Source organism: Sciurus carolinensis, chromosome 8, assembly GCF_902686445.1.
Source record: "Sciurus carolinensis chromosome 8, mSciCar1.2, whole genome shotgun sequence".
Classification (NCBI taxonomy): Eukaryota; Metazoa; Chordata; class Mammalia; order Rodentia; family Sciuridae; genus Sciurus; species Sciurus carolinensis.
Genome location: NC_062220.1, coordinates 93629792 through 93656237, shown reverse-complemented (window position 1 = coordinate 93656237; position 26446 = coordinate 93629792). Strand labels below are relative to the sequence as shown.

Sequence of the window (26446 nt, the reverse complement as noted above, 5' to 3'; positions counted from 1 at the left end):
CTTTTCCCTCTTTTTAAAAAATATTTACTTAATTTTTTTATTGTCATGAACACTTAACATAAGAACTGCTCTCCTAAAAGATTTTTAAGTGTGTGATTCAGTATTAATAAAATGTTATACAACAGCAGAGCTCTAGGACTTATTTATCTTGCATAACTAAAACCTTATGCCATTGCACATCCCCAAGGATGGAAGTGGCCTGAGGTCTGACGACATTGCAGTTGATGCGACATTCACAGTTGATGTGTTGCCACACATTCTCTCACTTCTTTTATCATGTGATGGTCCCTTTTCAAACACGAATGCTAAATTTAAAATAGCATAGCTTACTAATTCATCACAGAAGAACATAAATCACCTAAAAAAGAGCTCATAGGAACTTACTTAGGATATGATTGGTTCATTTGACAAAATATTGAGTATTTACCATGTGACAGACTCTGTTAGAGTCTGAAGATGTGGCAGTAAAAAAGAGAATCTTACTGCTTGCTTTTGGAATGGCAAAGGTTACATAGGGGAAAAGTCTTTTTATCTGTTAGTGGGTTAATAAGTTATATAAGGGAATAATAAAAATTGCACATACAATGCTTTAAATATCTTATTTTAACTTACCCCAAATGCCTTGTCATTCAGCAATCTATTAACATAAAAAGCCCTTTATTTGAGTATGACAGACAGCTGGTGGTATGAGTTGACTTTGTGTGCGTGTGCGCGCGTGCTCCTATAGTGGTGGGAATGAACCCAGGGCTTTGCAAATACCAGGCAAATGTTCTGCCATTGAACTCCACTCTTAACGCAAGTTGATTTTTTTTTACATAACTAATCTTTCAAGGTTTACAATTTTGCTCTTAGAAGAAGAGCAATAACTTTTAAGATTCTTGCAAATTAAAAAGAGTTTAAATTCTTTCTAGAATTTCAGACTTTTTGATAAAATTTTTATAATATTCTGATCCATATGTCTTAGAAAGTCTCAAAGTATTTATGAAAATTTAATGAATAATTTTATTACATGCATTAGTTTGAGAATGACACTCCCCAAATTTTCAAAATATGGATAATTACAAAACCTATGATTTAAGAAAATAATATTAATTCCACATTCAATTAGTATGTTGGTTAGTTTGATGGATATTAATGATCAACTTGAAAAAGATTTTTTTTTGGTTTACAGTGAACTCTTTTAAGGTGTATGTTATAAATTTGCAATCTTGGTGTTTGCAAATGCCGTAGGTGACCTCTGTTTAGATATGTTTTGGAGAGGTACACATCTCAAAGCCTGAGACTCCAGGGTCATGCCTGCAGGACTGGCATGTAGATCTGGTCCAGGAATCTCACAGTCCCTATCCCTACACTTTTCTTTGGCTCTTGGTTTCCTTGTGCTTGGTCTGAAATATCTTTCATTGGTTTCTGGGCTAGGTAGTTAATCATTCTGTACTTAATGGTTGTGTGTAAGAGAGCTCTAAACCCTGAGAATCTCTGCTGGGCATTCAGAAATAGTATCTAGTAAGCCTAGTATTAAAATGTGTAAAGTAAGCCAACCCCTGAGTTTTAGGTCAATAATGTTTGTTGTAATGAAACATGACGTAAGTTGAGCATTTTATTGATTTCAGGCCACCCGTGTGATGTGGACGCCGCCTCTCCGTGAAAGTTTTTCATATCCATTCCTTGTTCTTCAGATGTATATTTTAACTATGATTCTCAGGTAATTTTGATTTATAAAACAAAATGAAATAAATTATAAGTTTTTTTAATTTACTTCAACTTATTATGTTGTAATTACCTAATATAGATGATGTTTTTTAGTTATTTTAAAAATAAAATGAGTGTAGAGTTAAGAAAATAACCTAAAAATTACTATGTAAAAATCTCAATTTAGGAGTTTAGGCTATAGGTTTTAGATAAATTATATCTTAATAGATCAATATAGATGTGTTTATATGTAGTGTGCAAGAAATTAAAGCCATGTGCTCTGACCCATCATTTTTCCAACCTGTGGTTTTTGATGGAGCATCAATATAGATGCCATGTGCCAAGCATGGTAACACATGCCTGTAATCCTAGAGGCTCGGGAGATTGTGGCAGAAGGATCACGAGTTCAAAGCTAGCCTTAGCAACAGTGATGCACTAAGCAACTCAGTGAGACCCTGTCTCTAAATAAAATACAAAATAGGGCTGCAGATGTAACTCAGTGGTTGAGTACCCCTGAGTTCAATCCCTAGTACTCCTCCAAAATAAATAAATAAATAAATATGTGTGTGTGTATATATGTATATATGTGCACATATATATATATGCCATGAAAATGTGCTCTATGTGCAAATTTGGGAAATACTGTGTTAGATAAGGAGTGTGTGTATTTTATATATATATCTCTTAAAGATGTTTCTAGCAGTTTACCCAGTTTCATCTCAGTTTTCTTGGACACATTTTTGGTTGAGTTTAAGTTTATAAGCATTTCAGAAATTTAAGAGATCTGAGAAACAATATAAAATTAGTAGTAGAGAACTATAAATAACTGTCATAGAAATAAGTTTCATAGAATGTTAGTGGTGAGATCTCTCAGTGAATGAAATAATGATCACTCTAAACTCTCAGGGATCCTTGTTGTACTTCATTTTCTAATCCCTGGCAGATCTTACCTTATATGAAAATCATCTGTGTGCATGTCTTCTTTCTTTATTAAAATTATAAATTTGTGAATCATGCTTATGTGCACAAATGTCTGTGTCTACATATATATGTGTGTGTTTATATGTAAATATACACATATATATATATATATATATATATATATATATTTAAAAGTATACCTGAGTACAGGGATTGTGCCATACTTAACTCTTTAACCACAGAGCATTTAGCATACTCCCATGCAAATATTTAAGGCCTCATGATTGCTGATTGAATGAAGGTGACTAATACATCCTAATGTGTCTATAAATCTTGAGAGCAGACTAACTCCTGACGTGTCATGTAACTGACAAGTTTATTTTGGGGTTGAATTTATCTTTGGGAGTCTGCTTCCTATCTAGATTTCTATAGGTTTGTTTGGTACATCGCCTCTTCTGAAAGATTATGGTGAAGGAAACTGCCAGTCCCCCTGTCACCCCATACCAGTTAAATTCCTAGGAAGATTTATTGAAGTTACATTAATCTGATCAGTCAAAGGGTTCATGAATTGAAATGTCCTACTAGAACTTTTAGGATTATATTCTTGAAGGTATATGCTATCTAGTTTAGTCAAAAGTAATTTTGCTTGATAAAATACAAGATTATCAAGTACTTAATGAATATTTTGTGATAATATTACTAAACAATATGAATATTTTAAATTTTGTTTTTAAAGTTATCTACTATTATTACATAAGGATTTGTCAAAACCCAGTACAGCCTTTACAAAAAGAACTGTTGCTATTTTATTATTTACATAAAATATATGTATTTCTTTTATCAGATTCTAAAAGACACTAAACTTTTCTGTGGTAAAAGGTATTGGTTATCTGTGTGTTTTAGTATTGCAGAACAGACAATTTAAACTTCAACTATAATAATTTAACTGTATTCCAGAACTATTTTTTAATTTGTTCATTTCAATTTTTTCCTTAAAATGTTTCCATAGTTGTTAACTTATTCCTTCACTAGCACTTATAATTTTTCTAATTATTTTCTGAAACATAAAACAGTGGTATATAAACATTGTTGCTATATATCAATATACAAGATAAACATTTTCGCTAAACAAGATAAACATTTTCAGGCATGCAGAATCACTGTCATGTCCTATCCTCTGACCTTCACTGGGACATTAAATTTTGAATGCCATGCATATATATGGGTAAATAAACTTTTATATTTAAAATATTTACTCTAATGATAAATTATACAGTATTGTTCCTAAAACTCTTTAATTGTGATTGTTCTATGCTGGGCATTTTTATGATCTAAGAATTTTAGTTCTTTTTATTAAACTTTGATTTCCAAAGTTAGCTATTTTTTCAAAGAGAAGGGGATCATTTAGATTTTGTCATTTTGCAATTAGTCTTTTTCTTTCCTTTTTAAATGATTGACTGTGTTCATGGCAAAACTTACTGGTATCACTTCTTTCCATTTAAGGACCTCAAACAATTATGGAAGACATTTTATTGCACTCTGTCTTTCCAATGTTGCTTTTATGCTTCCCTGGCAATTTGCTCAGTTTATACTTTTTACACAGGTAAGATGATTTTAAATGAATTTAAGTTGAATGTAAGATGTATTTGTTTTTTTCTATAGAACTTTTAAAATGTGATCATACTTATGCCCTGATAGATTTTCAGAATATGGAATAATTGTAAACTGTACATAAAACATGATTTACAATGATGTAATTCCACATTCTATTAGTGTATGGTTAGTTTGATGAATATTAGTGATAAACATGTAAATGATTTATTCCATTAATTTTGTTCACAAATTTTCTTTTTGGTTGCTGAGATAACATCTATGTATCTACCTACTTTCGGGATTTCCTTTTGCCTTACAACTCATTTTGGTGCCATACCACAAGATGGCTAAGGTATTTCCTGCTCTTTATGACCAGGGGTTTCTACTTATAGGGTAGCTGAATGCTGACCATTTTCTCTGAAGAGCAGAATTTTAGTAGGAACCATTTCTCAGTGCTTTTATGATGATATTACAGGAATTGAGGCCATATCCTGTGTCCCAAAGCAACTAAGTAACTAATGGCAGGAAACTGAACTAGAAAGAGAAAATAACAGTTCTGATGAAATTTCTTGATACTAGTATTTTTCCATTAGGGCTCCTTTCTGCCTAACTAACAAACAATTATAATAATAATATTATTATTGAAAGTGAAAAATTCTGCAGAGAGGCCTCATGCTGCCAATTGTCCACAAAGAGTGAAATTATATCTTCAACTCAATTAGTATTGGGTGTTTAAAGAATGTTTAGGGTATTTCCACTGCAATATTTCCTTACAGATGGTCCCTTTCAGGTTGTAACACAGAAATTACTCTATGGTTTTCATTATTTGCACGTGCCAACATAATGGAATATATTCTAATGAACATCATCTCATTGTCAACAAATTCATTAATCCAGTGGGGGTAATGAAACTTTTTTAGATTTGTGTAGGTTTGGTATTGCCTTAGTGATTTCCTAGGTACTCAGGATATCTGAGACTTTTATTTATTTATTTTTTAAAATGTATAGAGTTTTGTTTGTTCATGCTAAGGAAATTCTGTTATTTTTCCAGAAATAGTCTTTTCTATTGTTTTTTTTTTCTTAGATTAAGGTTAATATTAGTTCATGTCTCCTACCTATATTGTCTGAGAAATGGGAGTTATGGATTAAAGGATTCCTTTTCTCAAAAGAAAATGTTATGAAAGAAAATTGTAGAAATGCACAATGTTCAGAATTGTAAGACCTTCGATGTTATCATTTTCACACACTGAGAAACTGTGACGAAGTAGTTTTGGCAATTGGATGTGTTCTATATTATATTTTGTTAGGGAATTACAGGCACGTAGAAGTGATTGCTATGACTGAGGAAAGTGAAAGGAATAGTTGCAAAAAAGAAATTGTAAAATCAGAAATGATAGAGATGTAAATTATTTTCAAAAGAGATAGTATTGATATTTTATATAAAACTGGTTTTCTCAATTTCATTTTCATTCTTTAACTGATTGTTTAGAGTGCAAAATTAGGTCATATCTTTTTGAATATTAAAATTAATGTGACTGCATGACCCTGTCCTTTTTATTTTATTTTTTTTTATTATTGTATACAAATGGGATACATGTTGTTTCTCTATTTGTACATAGAGTCAAGGCATACCATTTGTGTAATCATACGTTTACATAGGGTAATGATGTTTGATTATTTTTTTTCCTTCCCCCCCACCCCTTCCACCCCTCTTTCCCCTCTATACAGTCCTTCTTTCCTTCATTCTTACGGCTCTCCTTATCCCTAACCCTAAACCTAACCCTAAACCTAATGCTAACCCCTCCCACCTCCCATTATATGTCCTCATCCGCTTATAAGCGAGATCATTCATCCTTTAGTTTTTTGAGATTGGCTTATCTCACTTAGCATGATATTCTCCAGTTTCATCCATTTGCGTGTAAATGCCATAATTTTATCATTCTTCATTGTGGAGTAATATTCCATTGTATATATATGCCACAGTTTCTTTATCCATTCATCAACTGAAGGGCATCTAGGTTGGTTCCACAATCTGGCTATGGTGAATTGAGCAGCAATGAACATTGATGTGGCTGTATCTCTGTAGTATACTGATTTTAAGTCCTTTGGGTATAGGCCAAGGAGTGGGATAGCTGGGTCAAATGGTGTTTCCATTCCAAGCTTTCTGAGGAATCTCCACACTGCTTTCCAGAGTGGCAGCACTAATTTGCAACCCCACCAGCAATGTATGAGTGTTCCTTTTTCACCACATCCTCGCCAACACCTATTGTTGCTTGTGTTCTTGATAATCGCCATTCTAATTGGGGTGAGATGAAATCTTAGGGTAGTTTTGATTTGCATTTCCCTTATTACTAGGGATGTTGAACATTTTTTCATATATCTGTTGATTGCTTGTACATCTTCTTCTGTGAAGTGTCTGTTCATTTCCTTAGCCCATTTGTTGATTGGATTATTTGTATTCTTCGTGTAGAGTTTTTTGAGTTCTTTATAGATTCTGGAAATTAGCACTCTACCTGAAGTATGGTTGGCAAAGATATTTCTCCCACTCTGTAGGCTCTCTCTTCACATTACTGATCGTTTCCTTTGCTGAGAGAAAGCTTTTTAGTTTGAATCTATCCCAGTTGTTGATTCTTGCTCTTATTTCTTGTGCTATGGGAGTCCTGTTGAGGAAGTCTGGTCCTAAGCCGATATGTTGAAGATTTGGACCTACTTTTTCTTCTATAAGATGCAGAGTCTTTGGTCTGATTCCGAGGTCCTTAATCCATTTTGAGTTGAGTTTTGTGCAGGGTGAGAGATACGGGTTTAGTTTCATTCTTTTGCATATGGATTTCCAATTCTCCCAGCACCATTTGTTGAAGAGGCTATCTTTTCTCCATTGCATATTTTTGGCCCCTTTGTCTAGTATGAGAAAATTATATTTATTTGGGTTTGTGTCCTCTATTCTGAACCATTGATCTACCTGTCTATTTTGGTACCAATACCATGCCATTTTTGTTACTATTGCTTTGTAGTAGAGTTGAAGATCTGGTATTGCAATACCCCTGCTTCGCTCTTGCTACTGAGGATTGCTTTAGCTATTCTAGGTTTTTTATTCTTCCAGATGAATTTCATAATTGCTTGCTCTATTTTTGTAAGGTACATCATTGGGATTTTAATTGGAATTGCATTGCATTGAATCTGTATAGCACTTTAGGTAGTATAGCCATTTTGACAATATTAATTCTGCCTATCAGGAACATGGGAGATCTTTCCATCTTCTAAGGTTTTCTTGAATTTCTTTCTTTAGTGTTCTGTAGTTCTCATTGTAGAGGTCTTTCACCTCTTTTGTGAGATTGATTCCAAGTATTTTATTTTTTTCGATGCTATTGTGAATGGGGTAGTTTTCCTAATTTCTCTTTCTGAAGATTCATCACTTATGTGTAAAAATGCATTGGATTTATGAGCATTGATCTTGTAACCTGCTACTTTACTGAATTCACTTATTAGTTCTAAAAGTTTTCTGGTGGAATTTCCAGGTTCCTCTAAATATATAATCATGTCATCAGCGAACAGGGATAGTTTGAGTTCTTCTTTTCCTATTCGTATCCCTTTAATTTCTTTGGTTTGTCTAATTGCTCTGGCTAGAGTCTCAAGGATGATGTTGAATAGAAGTGGTGAAAGAGGGCATCCCTGCCTTGTTCCAGTTTTTAGGGGGAACGCTTTCAGTTTTTCACCATTTAGAATGATATTAGCCATGGGCTTAGCGTAGATGGCCTTTATAATGTTAAGGAATGTTCCCACTACCCCAATTTTTTCTAGTGTTTTTAGCAAGAAGGGATGCTGTATTTTATCGAATGCTTTTTCTGCATCTATTGAAATAATCATGTGATTCTTGACTTTAAGTCTGTTGATATGGTGAATGACATTTATTGATTTCCGAATGTTGAACCAACCTTGCATCCCTGGGACAAAACCCACTTGATCGTGGTGCACTATCTTTTTAATATATATTGTATGCTATTTGCTAAAATTTTGTTGAGAATTTTTGCGTCAATGTTCATTAAGGATATTGGTCTGAAATTTTTTCTTTCCTCGATGTGTCTCTGTCTGGTTTAGGTATCAGGGTGATATTGGCTTCATAGAATGAGTTTGGGAGGGTTCCCTCCTCTTCTATTTCATGGAATACTTTGAGGAGTATTGGAATGAGCTCTTCTTTAAAGGTTTTGTAGAACTCGGCTGAGAACCCATCAGGTCCTGGACTTTTCTTTGTTGGTAGGCTTTTGATGACCTCTTCTATTTCATTGCTTGAAATTGGTTTATTTAAGTTGTGTATGTCCTCCTCGTTCAGTTTAGGTAATTCATATGTCTCTAGAAATTTGTTGATGTCTTCGAGGTTTTCTGTTTTGTTGGAGTATAGATTTTCAAAATAGCTTCTAATTATGTTTTGTATTTCACTCGTGTCTATTGTGATGTTTCCTTGTTCATTCCGAATTTTAGTAATTTGAGTTTTCTCCCTCTTTCTCTTTGTTAGTGTGGCTAAGGGTTTATCAATTTTATTTATTTTTTCAAAGAACCAACTATTTATTTTGTTAATTTTTCCAATTGTTTCTTTTGTTTCGATTTCATTGATTTCGGCTCTCATTTTAACTATTTCCTGTCTTCTACTACTTTTAGTATTGGTCTGCTCTTCTTTTTCTAGTGCTTTGAGCTGTAGTGTTAAATCGTTTATTTGTTGATTTCTACTTCTTTTTTTGAATGTGCTCCATGAAATAAATCTTCCTCTAAGTACTGCTTTCATAGTGTCCCAGAGATTTTGATATGATGTGTCTTTGTTCTCATTTACTTCTAAGAATTTTTTTATTTCCCTCCTGATGTCTTTTGTTATCCATTCATCATATAATAGTATATTATTTAATCTCCAGGTATTGGAAAAGTTTCTGTTTTTTATTCTGTCATTTATTTCTAATTTCAATCCATTATGATCTGATAGAGTACAAGGTAGTATCTCTATCTTCTTGTATTTGCTAACAGTAGCTTTGTGGCATAAAATATGGTCTATTTTAGAGAAGGATCCATGGGCTGCTGAGAAGAAAGTGTATTCGTTCTTTGTTGGATGGTATATTCTATATATGTCCGTTAAGTCTAAATTGCTGATTGTGTTGTTGAGATCTATAGTTTCTTTATTCAATTTTTGTTTGGACGATCTATCCAGTGGTGAGAGAGGTGTGTTAAAATCGCCTAGTATTATTGTGTTGTGGTCTATTTGACTTCTGGAATTGAGAAGGACTTGTTTGACGTACGTGGATGAGCCAATGTTCAGGGCATAGATATTTATGATTGTTATGTCTTGGTGATTTATGCTCCCCTTAAGCAGCATGTAATGTCCTTCTTTATCCCTTCTGACTAGTTTTGGTTTGAAGTCCACATTATCTGAGATGAGGATGGATACTCCAGCTTTTTTGCTGTGTCTGTGTGCATGGTATGTTTTTCCCCATCCTTTCACCTTTAGTCTGTGGGTGTCTCTTTCTATGAGATGAGTCTCTTGCAGGCAGTATATTGTTGGATTTTTCTTTTTAATCCAATCTTCCAGTCTGTGTTTTTGATTGATGAATTCAGGCCATTAACATTCAGGGTTATTATTGTGATATGATTTGTATTCCCAGTGAATTGACTCATATTTGTTTTTGACATGATTTGGTTTCTCCTTTATTTGGCTATTCCTTTAGGCTAGTGCCTCCTGTTGCTGATTTGCATCATTGTTTTTCATCTCTTCCTCATGGAATATTTTGCTGAGAATGTTCTGTAATGCTGGCTTTCTTTTTGTAAATTCCTTTAGCTTTTGTTTATCATGGAAGGATCTTATTTCATCGTCAAATTTGGAGGTAAGTTTTGCTGGGTATAAGATTCTTGGTTGGCATCCGTTTTCTTTCAGGGCTTGGTATATGTTGTTCCAGGCCCTTCTAGCTTTTAGGGTCTGGATTGAAAAATCTGCTGATATTCTTATTGGTTTCCCTCTGAATGTAATTTGATTCTTTTCTCTCGCAGTCTTTAAAATTCTGTCTTTATTTTGTATGTTAGGTATTTTCATAATAATGTGCCTTGGTGTGGGTCTGTTGTAATTTTGTATGTTTGGAGTTCTATAAGCCTCTTGTACTTGGTTTTCCATTTCATTCTTCAGATTTGGGAAATTTTCTGTTATTATTTCATTGAATAGATTGTTCATTCCTTTGGTTTGTTTCTCTAAGCCTTCCTCAATCCCAATAATTCTTAAATTTGGCCTTTTCATGATATCCCATAATTCTTGTAGATTCTGTTCATGATTTCTTACCATCTTCTCTGTTTGGCCAACTTTGCTTTCAAGATTAAATAATTTGTCTTCAATGTCTGAGGTTCTGTCTTCCAGGTGTTCTATCCTATTGGTTATGCTTTCTATGGAGTTTTTAACTTGGTTTATTGTTTCCTTCATTTCAAGTATTTCAGTTTGCTTTTTTTTCAGTATCTCTAACTCTTTATTGAAATGATCTCTTGCTTCCCGTATTTGGTCTTTTAACTGTTGATTGGTGCGATCATTTAATGCCTGCATTTGCTCTTTCATCTCCTCCTTCAATGCCTGCATTTGCTCTTTCATCTCCTCATTTGCTTCCCTGATCGTTTTAATTACGTACATTCTGAACTCCCTTTCTGACATTTCTTCTGCTGTGCTGTCATTGGGTTTTATTGATGTAGTATCTAGGTTTATTTGGGACATTTTCTTCCCTTGTTCTCTCATATTGGTCAGCTGTCAGTGGGACCCTGAGATATTGCAGATTTCCGCTATTGGCTTATAGTGTCCCGGTAGACTTCCAGTGTATGACCTCCCAGCCTTCAGTAGCCTGATGTCTTGGAGGAATTTGATAATGCAGTGCATCCGAAGAAAGCTGCCCCTAGCCCCCTACTGGTTCCAGGGTTTGGAGCTGGCTCTGTGCGGAAAGGCTCTCACTGGGGACCTGCACCGTGCAGCTGGCCGTGTGGAAGGAGCCCACTGCCGGAGTGTGGAAGGCTACCTGGGGAAGACTCTGGCTGCCCTGCCCTCCTCTGATAAGCCACCGCTATCTGTGCCTGCCACCCGGGCCGAGCTTTACCCAGTGGGCAGACTCACCTGTGGCTCTATTTCAGTTCGAGTCTCTCAGTGCCTCCCCTTCTTAACTCCTGGGTTCTGGAGCAACTGGGGGTGCAGTCACCCTCTAGGCCGCCATCTTGGATCGCCCCGTGAAAAGAGCCTGTGGCCGGAGTGGGCAGACCCGCCTGAAGAGGTCTCTGGCTGCCCTGCCCTGATCCCAGAGTCTGCTTGCGGATCGAAGCTCTCCATTGGTTCGGGGACTTGTGGCTGGTTCTATGTAGAAAGCCTCTCACTGGGCGGTCTGCTCCAAGAAGCTAGCCTTGAAAGGCACTCCCACCGCAGGGGTCCAGGCTACTTGGGGAAGTCTCTGGCTGCCCTATCCTGGTCCCTGAAGCTGCTTGCGTGCTGGAGTATGCTGCGCTGCGCTGGCTCTGGGACTTGGAGCTTGTTCTGGTCAGAAAGGCTCTCACTAGGGGGCCTGCTCCGAGGACCTGGAGAAGCTGGCTGTGTGGGCAGGGCCCACCACCGGGGTGCGCAGGGCTGCCTGTGGAAGACTCTAGCTGCCCTGCCCAGCTCCGATAAGCCACCTCTATCTGGGCCTGCCACCTGTGCCGAGTTTTACCCAGTGGGCAGACTCACCCGTGGCTCTATTTCAGTCCGAGTCTCTCAATGCCTCCCCTTCTTAACTCCTGGGTTCTGGAGCAACTGGGGGTGCAGTCTCCCTCTAGGCCGCCATCTTGGATCGCCCCCGACCCTGTCCTTTTTAAAAGAAGAATATCTTCTACTCTCTTTGGAGTTTCTTCTCCTATTGTCAACAATTTCTGTAGGCATGGATCAATATTAGATGTTCTATCTTCACTACTGGTCCAGAAATCAGGCTGCTTGAATCTGAAGGATTCTGTCACTATCAGGGATTCTGTATACTATGGCAGGTGTCACCACACTGCTGTTACAAAGCACTTTCCTCTTTTGCATAAGAACTTTGTAGCTTGATGATACCAGGCGCATTGCTTGATGACTTCCTAATTGCACCAAGACTGGAAGGAATCCTATATAAACCAAGACTACCTGAGGGAGATGCCAAAGTTTAAGCTTCCTTGAGTAAGGAGGCTCTATTGACATTTCCCTAATGGAGGCTCCTGTAGGCCAGGGTGGCTTCTGCCTCTACGTAACATGCATCTCATTCTTTGCTCCCAAGCGGTAACCTGGGGGTAAGGCTGCTATTTGGACTTCTGTTAGTTCTTTCGCTGAAGAGAAACATCTAAAGCTTCTCTCTGGCAAGTTGTATTTTCTGTCCTAAAGCTTTCCTAGTGATTTGAAGAAGACTTGTTGGTGGGTATGGACAGCAAAAACTAAGATGTACCTTCCTGAAGACAAAAAGATTTGGAACATCCATGTATGCTGGGTGCTTCATTGTCAAATGGGCCAGGATTCCTGTTTTCCCTTGTGAGTGGCCCAGTTCTATTCAGTGGGAATGCCATCATTTTGTCTCATAGCAGACTTGCATTGCTGAGATAGATGAGTCCAATCAAAGGAGGTTCAACATCACCTACATGCTGTCTGTAGAACTAGCCTTTGCCTAGAACAGAATCTGGGACTTTGGTGTTGGGTGAGATCACAAGTTCAGAGTCTTCTGGTCCATACTATTTGTGTGTTTTACAAGCTCTTTGGGGTTCTATCTTGTTAGTTTAATCAAGTTAAGGTTACACTAGGTTTTTAGAGATGTTCAAATATTAGATCTCAGATAGAAAAATGTTTCCACTAGGGAAATTCCTGGTACCTATGACATTTTCCCAGTTCCCCCTGCTTCACTGAACTCCATATCTCACACACCAAGTCTCAGTAATGATAATCTTTGTTTAAACAAGGAAACCTTCTGCTCAAAAACAGTGTATACCTACTTACCTTTCATCTATAATAACTGAAAGAGGCCACCAAAATATCCCACCCCTGAGGGGATTTGATGTTTCCTCTGCCAGAAATAGATGCAGCTTCTCTTATTATAAATGACAGCTTCCTTTTCTAAAAGTTTATAATAATTTGAAGATTACTTACACTTTTTTGTAAAACTTTAATTAATTAAATCTATTACCTAATTGCTTTCCTATGTAGAAATCTACATGTTTCATTTTTCATAATTAGTGTCCACATTAATTTTACTCATGAAGTTGATCTTTCTGTTAATACCTATAGCTATTTTATAAAATGAACTGTACTCAAACAGCAGGCAAACAGAAAGCGACTTTGTCCCAATGCCCCTTAAAACCTGCTTTCTGAGCTACTGTTTTTAAATGAAATCTCAAGGGATCCTATGTGTTTTCCTTTCCTTTACTCTGAAGAAAAGTGTCATAAATAAATAAAAATTTTTGACCTTTTTAAATATTGTGGCTTCAAAGAACATGATATACACTTTCACTTATTTATTTCTTGTTCAACTTCTTTTAATAATGTTTCATAGTTTATTTTCTTTCTTTAGACTTATTCCCAGGAATTTCTGTTTCTCATGCATTTAAGAAATTGTGTATTTTGAACTTAAGTGTATAGTTCTACTTAGATTAATTAAGCTAATTTTGTTAATTTTATTATTAAAACCTAGATCTTGATTTTTGTTTGCTTATTTCAATTAATAGAGGGGGAGTGTGTTTAAGTCCTACAGTAGATTTGTCTATATCTCTTAGTTCTGTAAATTAAACATTTTGTTTCATTATTGTTATGTACATAATTATCATATATTATTTTTATGAAATTGTGCCTATTTATTGGTAGTAGTATTTTTGCCTTAAAGCCTATTTTCCTGTTATAATAGAACTATGTCACCTTTCTTTTAATGCTTACATTGATCTTTTTCCATTTTTTAATGTTCAAATTTTTTCCATATCTTTACATTTTAGGTGTTTTATAAGCTGTAATTAGTTCTGAAAAAATCTAGTTAAATAATGCTATCTTTAATGGGGTCATCCAATTCATTGATGTTAATGTAATTATTGATATTTAATTTTAAATTTATTGTCTTTCTAAGGCAGTTTCTCTCTATATGCCCTGTTTGCTACATGATATTTATACACTTTTTTTACCATTTTGGCTAGCTCAATGCCTTTATTGTTCCACATTCCTGCTCTGTTTACTTGTTTATAGTCATACATATTTTTTCACTCTTTTAAAAGTTACCTTAGAAATTAAAACATTTATTCTTGAGTTACAATGTAAATTAATACTTTTATTTCTTCCCAAATAATACAAGGACCTTAAAACACTGTATATTCATTTATTTTCCTTCTGGATTAAATCCACTTTTTTTTTTTGCTGTGTATGTATGAATGTGTATATGTGCATATATATTTGCATGTATAGTTCTATATATGCATATGTGTATGCTATATGTGCTTACACATATACAGACATTTATTTTTAAACCTAATAGTAGTATAGCATCTTTATTATTTTACATAATCAACTTTAAGTAGATTAAGTAGATTTTCCATGTGGTTTATTTCCCTCTTATTCTTGAATGCTTTGTATGTCTCTAAACTTCCACAAAGAATCTTTTGTTTTATGTCCAAAGAACATTCTTTAGTATTTTCCTTTAGTGTGGTGACTGTTTTTGCTTGCTTGTATGAAAACGTTCAATTTACCTTTTTCTTAAAGTTTATCATCTCTGGGTATAGAACTTAATGCTGGGAATTTTTAAAATTTGTTTTCTCAGTGTTGTGAAAGTATCATCCCATTATCTTCTGATTCATTTCTGTATAGAGGTTAGTTGTAAATCTTGTTTTCAAGAGCATTCTTTATTTTCTCAGCCTTTGCACCCCATCCCCACCTCATCCCACCCCACAAAACATCCCTACAATTAGCATCTTGCATTAATATACATTTGTAGAACTAACAGACTAAATTTTGTATCTTATTACTAAAGGTTACAGTTTATATTAAGGTTCACTTTCTGTGTTGTACAGTTCTTTGGAATTTAACAAATGCATAATGGTATGTATCCACCATTATAGTATTGCTTCAGTCAGATTTTGCTCTGCTGTGACTAAAAGACCTGACAATAATAATTCTGGAGGAGAAAAAGTTTATTTGGGGTTCACAGTTTCTGATGTTTCAATCCATAGACAGCCAGTTCCATTCTTCAGGGCTCAAGGTGAGGCAAAACATCATGTCAGAAGTATATAGCAGAGGGAAGTGACTCACATCATGATCAGAAAAGAGAGAGAGAGAGAGACTCTATTTGCCAGATACAAAATATGTACCCCAAAGGCATGCCACCAATCACCTACCTACTCCAGCCACATCTTACACGCCTTCAGTTACCACTCAATTAATCAGGAAATTGATTCACTGAGTGGCTTAAGGCTCTCATAACCCAATCATTTGCCCTTTAAACCTTCTTTTATTGTCTGACAGGAGCTTTTTGGGCACACATTATATCCAAATGATCATAAATATGATACAAAATAGTTTCAACATTGTAGGGAAATACCTGTGCTTCACTTATTCAACCCTGTCCACAGTGACTGGCAGTCACTTTAACTGTATAATTTTGTTTTTTAATAAAATGTAATCTAATTTGAATCATACAATAATTAGTCTTTTCAGACTGGCTTGTTTTAGTTAGCAATATGCCTTTAAGATTCCTCCATGTCTTCTGATGGCTTGCTAGCTCATTTCTTTTTATTACTGAATAATATTTAAATATATAATTATACCATAATTGGGTTATCCATTCACCTATTGAAGGACACTGTGGTTGCTTCCAGGCTTTGGTGATTATGAATAAAGCTATCATAAACATTTGCATGCAGGTTTTTGTGTGGATATAAGTTTCCAAATCTGTTGGTAATTGCTAGATTTTGGGGTAAAATTATGTTTGACTTTGTAACAAACTGCCAATTATGTAAGTTTTGGGATATTAGCCATTCTGTAGTGGTCAGTTATGGTTTAGTATGAGGTACCCCCAAAAGCTTAAGTTGTGGCTAAGTAATAGATTGCTTGCCTAGCATGTGTGAGGAACTGGGTTCAATCCTCAGCACCACATAAAAATGAATAAATAAATAAAGGTATCGTGTCCATCTACAACTAAAAAATATTTTTTTAAAAGAAGCTTGTGTGAGACATTTAAGAATTTTCAAAGGTGAGGTGAGATTATAAGAGGTATAACCTACAGTGGATTAATCCACCTACACGGATTAACTTGGTGGCAACTTTAGGCTGGTAGGGTGTAGATGGAGGAAGTAGGTCACTGGGGGTTTGCCTTTAGGGTTTATATTTTGTCCCTGGTGAGCAGAGCTCTGTTTCTGCTTCCTGGTTGCCATGTTCTGAGTTGTTTTCTTCCTGCACATCCTTCCTCCAAAATGTTCTGCCTCTTCTTGGCCCCATAGCTATGAAGTTGGCTGCCTGTGAACTAAGACCCCTAAAACTGGGAATCCCAAAATAAAATTTTTCTCTAAATTGTTCTTGTCAGGTATATTGGTCACAGCCATGCAAAAGCTGATTGAAACAGCAGTGATATCTCTTTATTGTTTGAATTTCAATTCCCTAATGGCATATAACGTTAAGTATCTTTACATGTGCTTATTTGCCCTGTTCTTTGGTGAGGTGTCTGTTCACAAAGTGTTTTGCCCATTTTTATTATTTTTTTAGATAATTTGTTTGTTCTAATTAGTTATACATGACAGCAGAATGCATTTTGATACATTGTATACAAATGGAGCACAACTTCTCATTCCCCTGGCTATACATAATGCAGAATCACATGGGTCACACAATCATACATGTATATAGAGTATTAATGTCCCATTCATTCCACCTTCCTTCTTACCCCCACATCCCATCCCCTCCCCTCACTCACCTCTGCCCAATCTAAAGTTCCTCCATTGTTCCCTTACTGAGCCCCCACCATTATGGATCAGCATCCACTTATCAGAAATATTTTGGCCTATGGTTTTTTGGGTTTGGCTTATTTTGCTTAGCATGATATTCTCCATCTCCATCCATTTACCAGCAAATGCCATAATTTTATTCTTCTTTAAGGCTGAGTAAAATTTCATGGTGTATATGTACCACATTTTCTTTATCCATTCATCTGTTGAAGGGCATCTAGGTTGGTTCCATAGTTTAGCTATTGTTAATTGAGCTGCTATAAACATTGACGTGGCTGTGTCACTGTAGTATGCTGATTTTAAGTCCTTTGGATATAAATCGAGATGTAAACTAGCTGGGTCAAATAGCAGTTCCATTTCAAGTTTTCTGAAGAATCTCCACACTACTTTGCAGAGTGGTTGCACCAATTTTGAGTCCCACCAGCAATGTATGAGTGTATCTTTTTTCCCCACATCCTTTCTGGTTTAAGATCTACTTTTAGCTAATTTTTTGATGTAAGGTTTATGTCTAGAGTCCTTTTCTTTGCTTTTGAATGTACAGTTGTTCCAGTACCCTTTGCTGAAAAGACTATCCTTTCTCTTCAAAGCTTAGCTACCTGCCATTGTGTGGATTTATTTCTAGACTCTCTGTTTTGTTCCATTGATCAATTTGACTATTCTATCTTGGTTACTGTAGCTTTTTAGTATGTTAGTTTCCAGTAGTTCTTGAGAGTTTTCTCTTAACTGTTGCTTTGATGCAGTTTTTACAGTGATATGTCTCTGTGCTCAGGATGTGGAGGGGATTTGTTTTGTTTTATCTTTATTCTTTCTTGGGAATTTGTGATACTTCACAAATCATTGCTTGGTATTGCATATAAACTTGGGGAAGTTCTTTGCTATAATTCCTTTAAATACAGATTTTGCCAAATTCCATCCTCTCTTCTTAAAATGGAAAGTATAACATAACTGATCTTTATGCTTGTATGCAGGTAAATTTTTTTGTTCTTTTATAATTTCGTGCTTCTTTCCAGATGTCTTCTTTTGATTCATCCTCTAGTTCACGCAGTTTTTTGTTTGGCTGTGTTTATCCTGTTTTTAAATTCATTTGTTAACTTCTTAATATTGATTATTTTAATATTATTTTTAAATTTCAATTTGCTTCTTTTTAGTTTTTGTTTTTGTGTGGTACTGCTGGTTGAACCCAAGGGTGCTCTACCACTGAGCTACATCCCCAGTCATTTTTAATTATTTAATTTTTTTTTTTAGGCAGGATTAAGTTGCCCAGTCTGACCTTGAACTTGTGATCTTCCTTCCTTAGCCTCCTGAGTAGCTGGGATTATGGGTATATACCATGGTGCTCAGGCAATTTGGTTCCCCCCACATTTTAAATGACTTGCATCCTCCTGGAAATTTTAGTCCTCTCTGTTATTTCTTTGAACATGTCAAGCATAATTTAAGCTTGTGTTTGATGATGCCAGACATGTTTTTGAGTGATTCACAAGCTAAGAATTGTTTTTATATTTCTAAAGTGTTGTCAAAAAAATTTAAAAACAAAAAAGAAATCTGTACAACAGGGTCCATATGTACCCCATAAAGTATAAACATTTACTATTTGGCTTTTTACATGACATGTTTACTGATGCCTCATCTAGATTCTTTGCAGACCTTTTTGTATAGTTTTTGTGATAATTTCTTAGCTCCTCTTATGCTTGACACTTTTTGATATGATGTAGAGTTAAATTAAGGCTAAGTTGATATGTACTTTCTCCAGACAAGATTAAATTTGCTTCTTGCAGGTAAAGTAAGACACAGTTAGATTGAGATGATGCAAAAGTGGGTTTCAGTCTTTCTGAGGACTACTTGATTTCTGGCTCACTCTTAGACCAAAGTCTGGGAGTTTACTAGGCATCTCTTCCTTGGTGTGCCCTGCTGTGCATTCTGCCTGAAATGCCTGCACAGCATACTGCTCTCAGTTTCATCTCAACTGACAGCATCTACCTCTGTTGGAACTGAGATAAAAGGAACCCAAAATGTCATGCTCATTACTATAGATTTATATCTTTTTTCCTGGTTTTATTTTACTAATTTCTAATTTGCCTTATTAATAACCTATGGTTTTCACACATATATTTTTTATATTTTTACATTTGCCTATATATATATCCATATTTATATTTATAGTTTTTCTTAGCTATTCTACTTATCAGTTGAAAGAGTTGTTCAAATTACTTTGCCTATGTTATGAGAAATAGATCTCCCTCTTGTATTTACTTTGCCTATGAACAGTGAAGTATTTGTTTACTATAATTTTTTCACTTTTGCATTTTTATATTTTTATTTTAGATAGCCTCATTATTTCCAATGTATGTTGTGGGGTACATTGAGCCAAGCAAATTTCGGAAGATCATTTATATGAATATGGTAACATTTTAAATATTTATAAGTCAAATATTAAAATAAGTTCTCAGAGTATAAAACAAGAATAATTCTGTTTTATGGAGTACTTCCTTTTGGAAGTATTTAATACATATTATGTTGATGGCATCTAGAAGGAAAACTGGAAATGTTACAAATCCTGTATTATAGGAGATTATACTTTCAACTAAACTGTAGATGTGTTGTGATTTCTAAAACTTTTATTTTTTAATTTTTGTTTTATTATTGTCACCACTTTTTAAATCACCTTTCTCCCTAATACCTGAGATTTTTGAAACTTTGCATGACTATGACACTTTGCAACTGAAATTTTATATTGTTGGAGTTTTGTTTTTATCTTAGTTCCCAAATGTATTTTCCCTAAAAACAAAACAAGAATAAAGCTTCATAAGTGATGCAAATTATGTAGTAATCCAACAAAAATAAGATTAGGGAAAATAATATTTGCTAAAATAATAAAATAATATTTATTATTTAAGTCTCTCATATTATGTTGTTTTATTATTGAAGCAATAGAAATAATAGTTAATTTTTTATCCAAGTAGCAGATATAAAATAAAATACATCATGCTATATAGATATTATGATCTTGAAGTTTCATACTTAGAACCTTGTAGTGACTTAAAATTCTATTATAATTTGGCCAAGATCTATTAATGTTCTTTGTACAAATAAAATTTGCATTAGAAATCACTGTTTGCCTCTAAAGTTTGCATTATACTACACATATACTATAAAACATGGGTTTATTTTTTTTTCATTTTTCAGGCTTCAGTTTGCCTTTGTTTCATTTTGATGTTTGGAAATCCAATGTACTTATCTTCTTATTATTCTTCATCTTTATTAATGTCATGGGTAAGTTTTGTTAAGTTCATGAAGTTTATTTTTCATCCATCAAATAGCAAGATTTTCTATCTATTATAAGCATAGGAGAATAAATAGGACCCTTTTCTTCCCAAATAAAGCTTTTTCTCTATCTCATCCTTGAAAAATAGTATAGTACAGTCTCATCCTTGAAAAATAGTATAGTACAGTTTCCCTGCTTAAAGCAGTATACAAGTAAATACTTTAAAAATGATTATAAGGTAATAAGACTTACTTTTAAAATATCCCATGATTTATGATGAAAATGGCTTGTCTTTCCTTAAGTCATTTTAGTAGACTAAGTACTTACTAAAATGACATTGCCTTTACCTGAATCATTTCTTGAACTCCTTGAAGTGCCTTCAGATTTTTGGCACATTCTTTTGCATATTCTCAGTGGTGTCAAATATTCATCTCTCAAGTTTGGATTTGATTTTTGAAAATAACCAAAATCTTGTGACCAAAATGAGTGATTAAGCTTGGTAATTTAGATTTTGATCAAAATATGGTTTGAGAATAAAATAATAGGGCCAATTTTCTTGCGCTTGTAATTATCTCATCGCTGAAGGCGGTTTAGAAAGTGGAGTTCCAAACTATCTTGAGCAATGGCAACATAATTAGTATAAGTGTATATAGTCTCCTCACATAACTCTCACAGAATGACATTTATGTGGATATGTGTTCAGTGGTCAGTTGTATTACTTTTAGTCACACTTTTGATATACGTAACCCCGAATCTGGAATATTCTCTGCTACTTTCCATTTCCACACTGATCAAATATGATACCATCCACAGTATTGCCAAAATATAGCACTTTGCCATATGCAGATGACTTTGAGATTGCTTGCAGATTTTAACATTTCTGTTTCCTGCACCTTTTTTCCTAATGGTAATGAATCCTTTCACTTTTTCCTTCTCCACAAAAATATATTCTTGCTGTTTTCAACATTGTGTCATATTTTTTCATCAGTACAAAGTGGTGATGTCCACACATCTGCTACCTTTTCAGATGTTTGTAGTGTGCAGAAAAAACCCATCATAACTCATTGAGGAATGAACTTGATTCAAGAGGCAAATATTTAGCACACAAAGCATTAGCAATGTGATGTCCAAAATTTGAAAAGTCAACAGTTAAGGAGGAAAATGGCTGGTAGTAGTTGAGATGGAAGAGTCTGTCTTTGTAGTTTTTGGAAAGTACCTTTCATATAAAATATGAATTTTTAATTGGTTAATTTTTAATCATTAATTTTATTTCCTGTCATGTGTATTTTAGGTGATAATTTTAAAGAAAAATCAAATTCAAAAATTGGGAGTTTCTGAACTCAACTTTTGGGTAAGTGTCAGTTTTTTTTTTTAACACAGTTTCTTTCAACTCAATAGCTACTATCCAAGGTAGAATATAGTCCTCAGATGGCATTTATTCTCATTGGGTCTTCAGTGTATTCCTATTAAAAAAAACACCTTCCATATTAAAAAGCTGTATGTTTACCTTTTATATATATAAAAATGAAACTAGAAATGTTTAGTAAGATGAAGAGGTAGATGGTAGATGATTCTCCACAGAATTTGAAAGAACAAAGTGCAATGAGTTGCCCATTTCTGCTTTCTGGAGGCATTTTCTTGTCCCTTTGGTGAAAATATAGAAAGATTTGTCCACTAAGTTGTTGGATGACATGAGACTTCTAATGAATGATATTTTTTACTTCAGAAAAATTAGGCAATTTGATAAATCAAGAGAAAATCAAAAATTTAATTATAAACTATTAAAAAATAACAAGTAGAACAATACCCTGGGACATTTAGGGAATTCTGCCAAAGCTGTACTTAAAGGAATTTTTTTTTACTTAAACTACATTTTCTACTACATTTTCAGCAATACACTTGGAACAATAAGAATTAACTAAGCTATAAACTCAAGAATATCACAAAAAAACAAAAGTCAGTATAGAAATGTTGGCAACAAACAGAAAACATACTTTTGAAAATATGTTTACATATTAGGAAGAAAATACATAGTATTTGAGTAAAGCTAACAAAATAGGACAATATTTACATGGTGAAACATTTTTAAATTCATAAGACATAAATAATATCCTACTAAATAGAAAAATAAACCACATTTATGTGTAGGTAATTGCCATATAATGTCAGTTCTCCCAGGTGATGTTTAGATTCCAAGGAATTTGAATAAGATTGACTTGCAGGTCATTTTCAATGAATGAGGCTGGAATAATTTGTTATTTACATAGGGAAAATTTACATTATGCACAAATACCATTGTGCCATCATAAATGGTTTCATGCTAGATCTTTGTTTCTTTGACCTGCCTTCCCAAGTCTTTGAATGCTTGCTTATATTCTAACTTAATAAGATGCTTCAGGCTCATCTTGTATTTTTCTTGCCCCAACCCTAGAATCAACTGTGGTTCCTTTTGGTGGAGAAGGGTAGATAGAAATCAAGACCTGAGTGGTAGATGTTCTCATTGTTACCAGTGTGTTCTTACTTCTAGGCCTTTAGCAATATGTACATGTATGTGCATGCATGTATACATTTGTGTATATGTATATGAATTCATGATTTTATAACTATATCTCCATTGTTAGTCCATCAGTATAGACATGCAGATTAGCTAGGAATCACAGGATCAAAAACACAACAGTTTATCTCTTGAAACTCAATGCAGTGGCAGAAGACATTCTGGGCCCAACATCTCTTGGACCTTTACCCAGTAGCAGTCTTCTGCTTTGGTAGTTATTTTCCTCCACCAGGACAGTGGCAAAGTTGGAGCAGGAACATTATCAGTACTGGAGGACAGAGGTAGAGGAAGAGACTCTCAGAGTAGACCCAGGGTCTGGCATCTCCTATTTCTCCCACCCCAGGGTCAATGGAAAGCCTCAGTGACACCAGCAGGGATTGAACAGGAGCTGTACTAACAGTAAGCCAACCAGGAAAGCACTCTTTGCCTCCCACAAACCTGGTGTCTTCAACCTTCCATCTAATGGCAAGAGTACTGGAGAAGTGTATTCTTTCCTATGGGCAGCATGAGTGGGGATTGAAATGAAGCCAACAAGGGCACCAGGTGAATTAAACCTATCAGAATAGCACTGCAAAGACTCTGAAAACCAAATTGGCATTGTAACAATAGTATACAAAAAAAGCTTGGAAATTTCATGCTAAACCTAAACAAGGTGACTATCTGCTAACATAGAACATTAAAATAGGACTCACAGTCTCAATATAATACCCAGAGTAAACCAAACACAATAGAAAGCCACTCATTATAGCATGAATAAGAAAAATAAAAGTTGAATGAGAGGGGAATAACATGTCAACATTGAGATGAATAGAAATATATTTTTTGGAAATATGTGTATTTCTTTTTGCTAATTATTTATATTGTTCATTTTATGGGGTGTGATAATTCAATACAGATATATAATGTGTACTGATCAAATCAAAGCAAGTGACATTTCAATCTCCTTATCATGACATTGTATTGGGAGGCTTCATCCCCCTCTCTTATAGTTATCAATAAAATATATAATAGTTTACTGTGAATTGTAGTCACTCACAGTACTGTAGAACACTAGCACTTATTCTACCTAGTTATCCCATTTCTGGGTTTATATCCGTAGGAAATGGTTTCAGCATTTCAAAGAGACACCTGCATACTCATGTTTATTGCTGCACTATCCTCAGTAGCATCTGAATCAGTCCAGATGCCTATCAGTGAATGAATAGACAAAGAAAACGTGTTATGTATACACAGTGGAATATTATGCAGCCTATCATTTGCAGCAAAATAGATGTAATTGGAGGATAATTATGTTCAATGAAAGAAGTCAGACCCAGAAAGACAAACACTGCATGTTCTCTCTCATATGTGAATGTTAAAAAATAGTGGGTTGAAACATATATTAGTGATCACTAGAGGCTGCTCAGGGATGTGGGGAGGGAGGGAGACGGAAAGAGTTTGGATAATGGATGTTGGGGATTATTTGGTAAGGATTTTAAAGTAGTCATCATAAAAATACTTCACTAAGAAATTTTAAATACTCTAGAAACAAATGAAAAGATTAGAAAATTCCACCAAAATATAAAAACTTTCTTTTAAATTAAAGACACAACTGGGGAATTATAGAACTGAAAAATACAATAACAAATTAAAAAACTCAGTGAATGGGTTTGATAGCAGAGCAAACATAACAGGAAGCCATCAGTGCACTTGAAGTTAAAGCAATAGAAATTACCCAATCTAAGTGGAGGGAAAACAGACTGGAAGAAAATATCAGAACCTCAGGGATCTGGGAGCAATAAAAAAAAAGTCTAATATTTGTATCATCAAAATTGTGACAAAAATGGGAAACGATGGGGACTGAAAAGTATTTGAAGAAGTAATGCTTGAAAATTTCCCAAATTTGGCAAAAGACAAACTTAGAGAATCAAACTGAGCAAATTCCATGTAGGGTAAACCCAATGAAATCCATGCCATGATGCACTATAAGTAAACTTCTGAAAACTAAACACAAAGAAAAATTCCTGAAGACAAGTCGAAAGAAATGGCACATTAGCCATAAAGGCAAACTGGTCTGAATTACAGTGGACTCACCTGAAACTGTGGAGGCCAGGAGGTGGCACAGCATTTGTGAAGAGCTGATAGAAGTGTCAGCCAAGAATTGTACTTACATTTAAAGGTGACCCTCTTCAGGAACAAAGCAGAAATGAAGACCATCAAGGAAAATGAAGAGAATTCACTGCTTGCAGAGAGACAAATTAATTGAAATTCTTGAAACAGAAAGGAAATTGAGAGAACTTAGAAAATTAGTAAGAAATAAAGAGCAACATATATTCATAAATATAATATGATTTCTACTCATGAAATCTTCTCTCATGTTTTATTTTGTTATTTCTTAATCTAGAATGCTTAGACAAGGGTTTAGTTAATTTATTTTTACGCTTCCATTTTTATGGATATGTTTTTGAGACCATGACTTTTCTTCTGGCCACGGCTTTTCACGTCTTCCTGGATTTCTAACATGGACATCATTTACTTGGTACTCCTGCTACCCTTCTGTTTTTCACTCTTCTTAATCAGTTTTAGGATGTTTTCTTTATAGCATGAGTTGGGTTTCACATTTGAAAATCTTTCTAATAAATTATCTCTGTGTTTTATTATATTTACTTTATTTCTCTATATTATTTCCTTCATTTTAAACTTTCTTACTAGGAAAGTTAATCTTACTTTTGCAATTATTGCATTAAACTATTTTTCTTTAACCTTTATACTTGGATTACAGATTGGTTGTATATGAAGTCCTTGGTTCACAAACTTTTTTGAGTTTCTTGAAATGCTGCTACACTGTTGCTTTGCTTAGTATATTTTCTGTATGTGTGTGTGTGGTGGCAAAGTACTGCACTTTGAATTTAGAAGTATGCTACCCCTGAGCTATATCCCCAGACTCTTTTATTTTGTGAGACAGGGTCTTGCTAAGTTGCTGAAGCTGACCTCAAACATGGGATCCTCCTTCCTCAGCCTCCCAAATAGCTGGGATTGTAGGATTGCACAAGTGTGCCTGGCTGTATGTTTCTTTTAATCAGTCTAATGCTAGCCAAAATCTTTTGCCAGGAGATTCAGAGGAATTTTTTTTCCATTTTTAAATAGATTACTGGAATATGTCTTGAGTTAGTTTACCATACAAATTCAATTTTCCTTGTACTCATTGCATCCTTTTCAAATGTATATTCAGGTTGTCTTACTTGTGGAAAAATTATAGTTTAAAACATCAGCACTGTGATTCATTGCTTTATTTTTCTTTTTCAGGAACTACACATGTATGTCCCTGTCTTCTAGTTCAACAACTTCCTCTGATCTTTTTTACTCTTTTCTGATCTCATTTTCATTCTTTGATTATTTTATTGCCTAAAAAAAGTCCTTATTAGATTTTTGTTTGAATCCTTTAGTCATTTTTAAATAGTCTTCCTTTTCTGGTATTCTCCTTTTCTTCC

The 26446-nt window shown here is 34.6% G+C and overlaps 1 protein-coding gene across 1 annotated transcript in view; it reads left to right on the top strand.

The window, feature by feature from the left end:
* Dpy19l2 (dpy-19 like 2) overlaps window positions 1-26446 on the top strand; it is a 107786-nt gene that overhangs the window by 35055 nt on the left and 46285 nt on the right. Inside the window, exons 8-12 of the mRNA XM_047562026.1 lie at window positions 1611-1702; window positions 4114-4213; window positions 19483-19560; window positions 20344-20430; window positions 21714-21773. Of these exons, the coding sequence (XP_047417982.1) occupies window positions 1611-1702; window positions 4114-4213; window positions 19483-19560; window positions 20344-20430; window positions 21714-21773 (417 nt within the window). The remainder of the gene's footprint in view (window positions 1-1610; window positions 1703-4113; window positions 4214-19482; window positions 19561-20343; window positions 20431-21713; window positions 21774-26446) is intronic.